Source organism: Eublepharis macularius, chromosome 12 (assembly GCF_028583425.1).
Source record: "Eublepharis macularius isolate TG4126 chromosome 12, MPM_Emac_v1.0, whole genome shotgun sequence".
Lineage (NCBI taxonomy): Eukaryota > Metazoa > Chordata > Lepidosauria > Squamata > Eublepharidae > Eublepharis > Eublepharis macularius.
In genome coordinates, this window is record NC_072801.1 from 52,672,125 (window position 1) to 52,683,537 (window position 11,413).

An 11,413-nucleotide genomic window follows, 5' to 3' on the forward strand; every position below is an offset into this window, starting at 1 on the left:
GCATTCCCCATATTTTACATAATGGAGGGATTTTAAGAACCTCCCTGACCTATGGAATAGTGTGTGACTATAATTTGACAAGAGAACGATGTAATCCATTTTGGGCTCTTTTGGAAGGAGGCAGAATTGCTCATTCAATATTTGAACTACCATTGAATATCACAAGTGTAGTGACCTACAGGGTTGGTGAGCTGAGCAAGCAAGCATGGAAAGAGCTCCTGGTATGTGTATGTGTATATATGTGTACACATACACATAAAATGAGGCCCTAAATCTCATTCTTTGATGGTACAGAAATGCAAAGGTATTCATTTTTTTAGCATAAAAGATTAGATTCCTAGTTCTCTCCTGAATGTAATTAAGCTCTGATGTGCACTAAAGATGTGCCTTAATTTCTCTCTTGGGATTTCTGCTGCCGAGACACCCAAGATCTCTGGAGAGCAATTAAATTCCTTCAAGAATACAAATTACTCAATCTCCTCTGCATCCCACCAATGTCCTCCATCCAGGAACAACTGAAGAGAAGCGGAGAGGTGAGGAATCTGCCATGTTCTCTGCACACTGAATCTAACTTGCTGTCTTTTGAGTGTTAGATTTTTCAGGGTGAAGCAAAGCCTTTGGAAAGACTAAGTACTAGGCATTATGTATTCATTTATCTCCTTTATATCCCTTTGTCTACTATACCTTTTTTAAAAAAAAATATTTTATTAAAACAAAAAGGGAGTACAGAAAAAGGGGAGAAAAAAGGGACAAGTAAGACAAATATATAACTGGGTGTTACAAGGATTATTAAAATACAGAATACAAAGTAGTGATTAGAATAATAATTAAGTCTGTTTATATTTTTCCAATTAAACAACACATGGAGAATGCATACCTATTTCTACTCATTGTTATATTAGTAATAATAAAAAAGGAAAAAACAAAAAAGATAATTATAAAAAGCAAGAATGCTTATTGCTTAATATAGCTAGTTGTCTCACCCTCTAAGAGTATTAAGATAAGTACTAATAGTACTATTAAAAATTCTAACCTGTTTCTTCTCCTCAACTTAGAAAATGAAAAAAAATCCTTATTTTGCCTCTACTTATCACTCCTTTTTCAGTTCTAAAATCCTCAAAGCCGCTCACAACACTTGAAAATTACATTCGTTATAGCTTTCCTCTCCCTTCTTATCTCCAAAATATTTGTACTCGTTGGTGAGTGAATGTTCATTCCAAACATCAAAACTTCAATAAACCAATGACATCTACATAACAATAGTGACAACAAGTAGTAACCACAGCAAAAGCTGGATATTGTACATTGAGTATAATATTCTTTTTTCTATGACTGTAATACCTATTTTGAAGCCATCTAGAGGAGACTGATGTATATCATAATATTGTTTACATTGTCTAAATTAATTGGAAATCATCTGGATATGTAATCTTTCTTGCTTTGTTTCTTTTTGTCATTTCCATTTGTTCTGTCATATTGCACAGCCTTAAATTTAGTTGCATTTCAGTGGTGAATCTGAAATGAAGAAAGGAATTTAGCACATCATTCTGTATGGTTCTAAAGGGAAGTGATAGTGGAAATGAGCTGCAAGGTTTGCACTAATGACAAGTGACTCTGAACACTGCTTTGCCACAACCATACCGCAGTCTGGGCTAATGGAAATCATCAGTGGGAACAGAAAATACAATCTACCGTGTACTCTAAGATCCTGTGAATCCATCTTGCATGGTGCAGTCTAATATTACAATAATCTGCCTACTTTTCAGTGGGATCTGATGCCTACTAAACATACACAGGATCACACTGGTCAGTTGCATTACACTAGGAGTAGAAAGACGCTCCTTTAATTCTACATTTCTTGTAGCACTAATGATTTTTTATCATATGAAATGGATGTAAATAGGTAACAGTGCAAGATTGTATACCATTGAGAGGCAGCTTAGTTTTGTTAGGGTTGCCAGTTGAGTGCTGGCAAATGATGAGAGGCTTGGGGGGCAGGAACAAGGAAATTGCTCTTGGTGAAACATTCTAGGAATCCACTGAAACATTATGGTTTTAGTATGGATGCAATTATGTTACTTCTGGTATCTAGCCTGAAGTGATGTCACATTGTTGTCCCAGTGGTGGCTTTTTGAATACCAACCCCACCCCCTGCTGCCAAACTGAGTGACAGCAAGGGGATGGGGGCTGCATCTTGGAGGTAGCCCCCTATCCACTCCCTCTACTATAGTAGGAGACCTGGTAGCCCTAAATGCTAAATGTTTTAGAATTAGAATGAATGAGGGCTGAGCTGGGTCCCTTGTTGGATAAAATACTTATTGGGTGATATTTGCTCAGATATTGTCACTTAGCCCCACCTAGCTGTAAGAATTACTGTGAAAGAACCAAAGGCTACACTCCTTTCATTCAGCTAGTTTGGTGTAGTAGTTAAGAGCAGCAGGACTCTGCTGCACCTGCCAGGTTTTCTTCATCACCTGTGCCACCTCCCCCCTGCTTCCAGCCCACTTGCCTTCCTGATCACCAGAAGAGCGACCAGCCAGCCCAGCCTCCTCCTGCATACCTGGGAAGGGGCAGGCTCACTTGCCCACCCAGCCTCCTGAGTGTTAGGGGAGTGGCCGACAATGACATCATTCCAATGACATCACCATGCCAGGCCCAGGAGCATACAGCTGCTTTGTGTGTACACAAAGAACTCCACAGTCCGATATATATTTTTAATGCAATCTGGCAACTCTAAAGAGGAATGAATAAGTAACATGAGAAAGAATAGAAACTGGGTGTAAACTGATAAGGAAGATTTTTTTTTGTTCAGTTAAAAGAAGTATATATTTTTGTTTCTAAATCTCATAACTGAGAAAATGGACAGATTTTTTTTACCTTGCTCTATCTCCTGAATAAGACAGAATAATAAATGACTAGTTTTCACTCCAAAACACATTTCCTTTTCTTTTTCTCTCTACAGTGTTGAAGAAATGGTAAATCAAACAGCTGTCACAGAATTCTTAGTTATGGGATTTTCTGATCGCCGGGAGCTTCAGATTGTACACTTTGTAGTGTTTCTCTTCATTTACTTGGCTGCCCTGATGGGGAACTTCCTAGTCATCCTTACCATAGTCCAGAATCACCCCCTTCATAGCCCTATGTATTTCTTCTTGGCAAACTTATCATTGTCAGATGCTTGCTATATCTCAGTGACGGTCCCCAAATCCATGGCCATTTCAATGACAAACAGCAAACTGATTTCTTTCTCTGGATGTGTCACCCAAGTTTTGTTAGTTGTCACATTTGCATATGTTGAGTTTTTCTTTCTCACCACCATGGCTTATGATCGCTACGTGGCAATCTGCCATCCCCTACAATACAGGTTGATCATGAATTGGAATGCCTGCTTCAAAATGGCAGCAGCTTCTTGGATCTTCAGCATAATCATTGGTGTTTTACACACGGCTAACACATTTCGGTTACAGTTTTGTCAGTCCAATATTAAGCAGTTTTTCTGTGACATTCCCCAGTTATTAATTATTTCTTGCACTGACACAGCAGCCAATGATTGGGTTCTTCTTATTGAAATACTTATTGTTGGCTCATTCTGCTTTTGTTTGATATTAATTTCTTATGGGTTCATCTTCTTTACTGTATTTAAGATTCAGTCAGCAGGGGCCAGGTCCAAAGCCTTGTCCACCTGCTTTTCACACCTGACTGTGCTTTGCTTGTTTGTTTCAACGTCTGTGTTTTCCTACCTGAGGCCAAAATCCATATCCTCTCCCTTAGTTGACTTGCTGGCTGGTGTTCTGTACACAGTTTTACCCCCATTCATGAATCCCATCATTTATAGTCTGAGAAACAAAGAGATCCAAGTGGCCATGCACAACACATCCAAGAACCTGATTAGATTCTACAAGATGATTTTATAAATCATGCTGATATAAACTAATAAGAACACGATTCAGGCCCAGTCACACCATAAAGACAACAGACCAACATGGCTACCCAGTTGAAGCTATAAGTGAATAAAAAGACTCCCAGTGAACAGCATCCCACTGAAACCAATGTGAATAGCTCACATGTAGAATTGTAAATTTTGATTAATTCACATTAACTTCTTTCTCATATATATTATTTATTGAAAATAATTATAGACTTCCACTTGTAGCACTCCAGGTGAGGTAAAATTACCAATGAGAAAAAACAAACTTAATAGAAGATAACCCTTGCTACAGTAAAATAAATCTGCAAATGAAACATAGAACCAGGACCATTAAAGCAGTTAAAAAGAATAGCAGCTACTAAAGCATCAAATAAAATCAATCACTCAGTTTGAATATATTGGAAACACAACGGTCTTGTGTTGGATCTTAAAAATATTCATAGAAGGCACTAGTTAACAGAGAGGGATGGGGAAATTATCGCTTCCTGCCTTACTTCCAAAGTCAGGGGACAAAAATGAACTCTGAAACCAAACATGGTTGGATCCAGCTCACTTCTCCACAGGTGAGAAAAGTCAGAGGAGCCTGCTTTTCCACCGCAAAGCTTATGCTGCAGATAATGGGACTTCTGTGAATAAAAATAATATTTTAAGGAGCTTTAGAGTCTCTCTACACAATATTTCTTATACAAGGATGTTCGAGGGAAGGGAGGCGCAATGTTAGCTGGGAAGTCGAGTTCTAAAAGACAGATTTGAAGACTTTCCCTCTCTACAGAGCCTGTATAGATTGCTCCTCAGGGGGTCTGTTTATTTTCTCTCTCAGGGCCAAGCTACACATGACGAAAGACACTTGCCTGGCAAGTGGATTGAGTGGAGGGCAAGTGAACAGGGAGAAATACACTTGCCATTCAAGTGTCATTTGTCACTTGTAGCTTGGCCCTCAGAAGGCTCTGTCAATTTCACCTCCCCTTCTAGGAGGTGAAGAGAAAATAAACCCCCTGAGGAGAGATCTTTGCTGGCCCTGAAGAGGAGAAAATGTCTTTTAGAACTCGGCTTCCTGGCTAATATTGTGCCTCCCTTCACTTGAGTGTCCTAGTATAAGAAGTATTGTGCAGAGAGACTCTTAGTTATGAGGAGAAGTGAGCAAGATTGAATGAAAAAGCTGGCTGAATTCAACCAACTGACTGGACAGGACTGTATGGAAGATAAGAAGTCTTCCAAGCACCTCAGTATCCAGTTATATAAGTTTTTATAGGTTAAATAATTGGGAATAGAGACAAAGAGACAGATTATACCAATTTTAAGTGCCAATGGTACATGCTATCTGTAGACTAAACTCAAACAGCAAACTTAAGTGCTGGTCTAACTGAAGTTCTCCAACTATCCTGAAGGGCAGTCTAATACACAGCGTGTTACAGTACTGGTAGAACATTTGTTTTCCATTTTTCAAACTGAAATTTTTTTAAAAGTTAACAATAAATCATATCTATAATAATAAAAGGATCTGTCCATCCATCAGCAACAGACATAACTCCCACTGGGAAAAGGAATTACAGTCAGGGTAGATGGCACTGTTGTTAAATGAAACACTCCTCAAGAAAGTGTGAAGCTAGGTGGACAGAGGCATAGGCGGATCACAGAAGACAACAAAATAGAACAAATGGGAAGAACAAGAAGAACAAAAGTCCTAGAGGATCTACCTTCTGTAGCCACTCTAGAACTTTTATTTCTCCTAGACTACATGATATACAATAGAGTCTATCATTTGAAGATGCCATTTCCCATTCTTCAGAAAATAATTTTCAAGCACTGAATTTTAGTCAGCAAGGGCATTCTTTTTCTTGTGAGGGTCAAGTCATGCCATATAATCTGGGTTTCTATCAAATAAATTTCATCACATATTTTGCTACACCAAATGGTGGAATTCACTGCCAGCAGACGTAGCAACAGTCACAAGCACAGACGGCTTTTGAAGGGGTTCAGTTTGTGGAGATCCATCAATGGCCACCAGCCAGGGTGATCTAGAGACACTAAACTCTGAAATTCAGAAGACAATAGGCAAAGGCAGGAGAAGCCCTTTATCCCTGTTTGGTTGACCCTGAGGGGCAATGGTTTGACTGTTGTGTGAAGTGGAATGCTGAGCCAGATGAACAATTGTTCTCAGGGAGAAGGCACAGCTTCCTTGTTTCACCGAATGGGTCATTCATAGTCTGTAGTGGTTGTTACATATTCCCTGAAAGGAATAGTGGGAGGCACACTGAATGTTGCCTTTACTCTTTAAAATATAATTGTTGGTTGTGTTCATGGCTACTGAAAATTCATAATGTTCATATCGAGAACATCTAATCTGAGATAATTGCAGGATTCACAATTACTTCTTCAAAGGATGGTACACCAGATGGAAAAAAATCACTGACAGAAATACAGACAAACATGTTTTGCCACTCCAGTCGGAATAAAAGACAGAGACCGTATTGGGATATAAACAGGGCCACTTTATTAATTAACCAACATAACATAAACCTGTCATTGCGGCAAGGGATCTAACTGCGGTACAGGTCAAGCCCTGGGGTCCTACCGGACCACCGCCTTGACCTGTCTGGGTGACCCCTGCTGCCCCGGGGGTGTTCCATCCAGAGGATGGCTGGGACCCGGCGGCCAGGCGAGTGGTTCCCCTTCAAAGCACCAGCCCCCACTAGCCGTGGAGCCTAGGGGCGGCCTTGTCAGGGTTCCCCACCAGGCAGTCTGCCCTCGCAGCTGGCAGCCGTACAGCCTCACCAGCCGCTCCTGACAGACCCCCATTTCCCAACTAATGGGAATGTGCCAAGGGGTCACCGGCCCGCTCAAGCTATCCTACCTGCCAGTGGCCAAACTATATACATTCCATCAACCACCAGTTTAAATATGTCCCGCAGTGCGAGGTAGGCGAAAAACAACTTCCCTGTAGGCCAATTGGGGAAGAAGAAAAAATTCCTACCTGGCCCCGTAAAACGGCGACCGGCTAATCCCGCACTGTAACAGGGAGAGGTGGGTGGGACGAGCAGACACGCGGCGACTGAGGAGGCCTGTGGGGCGGAACCGGCTAACTAGCCGTTTGCTCCGCCCCCAGGCCAATGCCCGGATGGGTTTAAGCGCGGGCTGTCTTTGCTCCTTCCGGAGCGGCAAACCCGGCCCCCATCCGAGCAGCCTTGCTGCCGTATGGGTAAGTGCCGCATTGCCACTCCAGTCGGAATAAAAGACAGAGACCGTATTGGGATATAAACAGGGCCACTTTATTAATTAACCAACATAACATAAACCTGTCATTGCGGCAAGGGATCTAACTGCGGTACAGGTCAAGCCCTGGGGTCCTACCGGACCACCGCCTTGACCTGTCTGGGTGACCCCTGCTGCCCCGGGGGTGTTCCATCCAGAGGATGGCTGGGACCCGGCGGCCAGGCGAGTGGTTCCCCTTCAAAGCACCAGCCCCCACTAGCCGTGGAGCCTAGGGGCGGCCTTGTCAGGGTTCCCCACCAGGCAGTCTGCCCTCGCAGCTGGCAGCCGTACAGCCTCACCAGCCGCTCCTGACAGACCCCCATTTCCCAACTAATGGGAATGTGCCAAGGGGTCACCGGCCCGCTCAAGCTATCCTACCTGCCACTGCTAAGGGTCAAGCCTCTGCTTAGGCCCTAGCACCCCACAGGTGGCTTATGGCCAACCTGAGCCCTTGCCGCAAATCCTCCAGGAAAATGTCATTGCCACTCACCGACAGGTGGACCCCATCGCTACGATAAAGGTCAGCCACCTCAGCCTTTATAGCGGGATGTGGCAGATATATCCCCAGACCCCGGCCCAAGGCCTTCTCCAAGGCCCTGTTAGCCCTATGACGTGCCCTTTCAATCCCGACAGGGTCCAACGCTTCCCTCCATACACGACGGGGAAGTATTGCTGACCATATAATGAGCGTGTCGGGCCAACGCTCTTTAATCCACCACAGGTCGGCCTCCGCCTGCAAAGATAGGGCCTTACCCTTCACCAGGCCAAGATCATTGCCACCGAGGTGGATTACCAGAATGTCCGGCAGGGGGCCACACCTTCCCTCAAAAAGGAGCGGCAGGAGACCAGGCCACCTCAAACCTCTGCGACCCTGCCATTCCACCGTAGCCCACAAACTGAGGCCCAACTGCGAGCCGAACTGGGTCTTCTTTGCTTGACGAGCAGCCCAAAAGACCATACTATGGCCGCAAATCAAAACCCTCTTCCTCGTGTAGCAAGCCGCCGCACCTGCAAAGAGACCAAAGTCAAGAAGCGTTCACCTCTCCGCCCAAAGGGCGGACATAAGACCGGAAGGCCGCCGACCGCCAGCGTCCCAGACGCTGTATAACTGGGCCCGGGTACCCCATAGCCGCGGCCGTCGAAGCCGCCCCAATCCTGAAGGAATGAGTCCCAAATTTCAAGCCGTCAAGACCCAGTTCCGACAAAGCCTTCCCAGTCACCGACCAAAACTGATATTTGGTCAATGGGGAGCCATCCTCGTGCCGGAAAAGCAGCCCGTCACCCTCTCCCCGAAGAGCCACGTAGCACCTCAACGCGCTAACCGGGCATAGGCCAGGTTCAGCACAGCTGCCTAAACGTAACACGAATCCCTTACCCGCCTGGTCAGTCTTGGATCTCCGTACCCTAAGGGTGACCTCGTCACCCTCGAATTTGAGATCCTGCGCCCTCAAGGCACGGCCCGAGTGATCAGCCCGAGCCAGGGCCACCAATTCGCTGACCCTAAGCGCCCCAAAAAACGCGGTAAGGGAAGCCGCATGAAACAACGCCGCCTCAAACGGAGAGCGACACAACTTATCCCAAAGCTCGCCTAAACCCCTAAGAATAGCAGGGGAAATTGGCTGCCTATCGTCCCTGCGAGTCCCAGTTTCACGGGACCACCCTTCAAGCATTTTCCGCAAACGGAAATCGCCCGTCAGATCTGCAAGACCCTTGGCCTTACTAGCGAAGGCTAAAGCCGCTAGCTGACCCCTGATAGACTTAACCGACAACCCAGAACCTCTCTGAGCCACGCAGAACTGCATGAGGTGCTGCACTGGTATAGGCCATACCTGTTGCAAACCCGCATTCCCCCTAAAACCCGCAAATTGACGCACTGCTCGATCGTACGACCGCCGCGAGCTGGGGGCCAGTGCCAGATGAATAGCCCTTTCAGCCTCTAGCCTCCAAGGTTCCACAGTTCCCACGGCATCGTGGTCGGTGCGGCGTCCGCCTCGGGGGCAAGCTGCCGAAACCGGGGAACCTGAAAGCGAGACAGAGCATCTGCCACGCTATTGTCCAACCCAGGGACATGCCGAGCTAGAAACAAAATATTAAGCTTTAAACACCGGAGGGTGAAGGCACGAACCAGCCTCATGACCCTTGATGACCTAGATGTAAGGGACCGGAGGACATGAACCACTGCCTGATTGTCGCACCAAAAGTGGACAGAGTGGTTTGCCAAGGTGTCCCCCCAAAGATGCACTGCTACTAGGATCGGAAACAGTTCCAGAAAGGTGAGGTCCTTACACCATCCCCTTCTGACCCATTGTACCGGCCACCGTTCGGCACACCAGTGACCTTGAAAATAGACACCGAACCCCAGGGACCCCGAAGCATCGGATGCAACCTGCATATCCGCCGCTAACCTAAGAGGCTCCCTCCAAAATGAGACCCCGTTAAAGTCCCTGAGGAATGCCTCCCAAACTTCCAGGTCCTCCCTCATCCCCCTATTGATGGAAAGGCGATGATGGGGGAGACGAAGTCCCCCCATGGCATCGCACAAGCGCCTGAGGAAGGCTCTGCCGGGGGCTACGACCCGGCAGGCGAAATTTAAATGCCCCACCAGCTGCTGGAGCTCACGCAACGTGGCTTTCTTCTTCCCTCTAAAAAGGGCCAGCCGAGTTCTAAGGTCGAAGAGCTTCTGGGCAGGCAACCGGGAGGCCTGCCTAATTGTGTCCAGCTCAATCCCCAAAAAGGTGAGGGTAGTAGCCGGACCTTCCGTTTTCTCATGGGCGAGAGGCACGCCCAACTCAGCCGCCAAGGCAATAAAGCCCGTCAAAAGGCGGTGACACTGGCCCCCCCGGGGGGCCCAACGAAAAGGAAATCATCTAAATAATGGGCCGTGGCGCGGCACCGAAGCCGTGACCTGAGGGCCCATTCCAGAAACGAGCTGAAACGCTCAAAGGCTGCACACGAAATCGAGCAACCCATTGGCAATGCCCTATCCATATAAAACTGGCCATCAAACGAGAAGCCAAGCAACTCAAAGTCGTCCGGGTGAACCGGCAGAAGACGAAATGCAGACTTTATGTCGCATTTTGCCATCTCGGCCCCCACCCCGCATTGCCTAACAACCTTGACAGCCTGATCAAAGGAAGTGTATCGAACAGAGCACATGTGCTCAGGGATGGCATCATTCACCGACCCCCCTCTAGGGTAGGACAAGTGATGAATGAGCCTGAATTCCCCCACGGCTTTCTTTGGGACCACACCCAGGGGCGACACTCTCAGACACGGAACCGGGGGGGCTGGAAAGGGGCCCAGAACACGCCCCTCCAAACATTCTTTACCTATTTTACACCTAACAACCTCCTCCATGCCCACAACCGAACGTAAATTAGAGGACATGAAGGGAGCCCTAGGACCCTGGAAAGGAATCCTAAAGCCATAACGAAAACCTTCCAACAAAAAGTGCGCTTCCTCGCGTTTAGGGAATCTGCCACCTGCCCAGATTCCTCCTGCACGCTTTGCTCAGCTACGCCACTCAGTTCAACGGCTGTGGCTTCAGTCACCGTCACCTCGCAGGCTCGCTCCCCTGCTGCTGGCGTACCTGTACTTTCAAGAGCAGAAAGCCTATTAAGAACATCGCGCTGGAAGGTGGCTGACGAAGCCAAAAGGGTTGAGCGAGCCCTCTTTGCTCTGCCGGTTGCTGAGCCACCAGCTCCCCTGGCTTGTTCTAAGGCAGTCAAGCGAGCCAAGATGTCTTGCCGGCCCTGCAAATCACCCTCATCCTCCGATGAGGAAGAAACCGGGGCTGGCCTCTTTGATAGTGGACGCTTCGCTGGCTGTTTGCCCTTAGACGGCCCTTTTCCCTTTCCCGGCATAATGTACACTGGGCCAGTACAACCCCTCAGGAAAGGAGGAAGGCAACTCAAATGCCCTGCCCAGAACAATGCACAATACCCCCCAGGAAAGCAGGTACCAAGTGCAACCTGCAGCTCGTCAATCCCTATAACAACCCACCCTAACCGGGGGGGGGGGCGTGAGATACAACCACCTACTGGAGGGGGGGGCAAACAAACCAACACCTTCCCCGCTGCCTCCCTAGGGTGGGGGGGGGTGGAAAATGGAGGAGATATCCCTCAGCGCCAGCCACCCACCGGGGCGGGGGGGGGAACAGGGGAAGCTCGACAGCCCCTAATATAACCCCCCCTCCGATAAAGACCCCCGCGTCCCGGCGGCCTAACAGGGCCT

General features: G+C 47.2%; 1 protein-coding gene across 1 annotated transcript in view; it reads right to left on the reverse strand.

The window, feature by feature from the left end:
• Positions 1-7,687, reverse strand: part of LOC129339345 (olfactory receptor 14I1-like) — a 28,153-nt gene extending 20,466 nt beyond the window's left edge. Inside the window, exon 1 of the mRNA XM_054993930.1 lies at positions 7,671-7,687. Within this exon, the coding sequence (XP_054849905.1) occupies positions 7,671-7,687 (17 nt within the window). The remainder of the gene's footprint in view (positions 1-7,670) is intronic.
• Between the last annotated feature and the right edge of the window lie 3,726 nt (positions 7,688-11,413).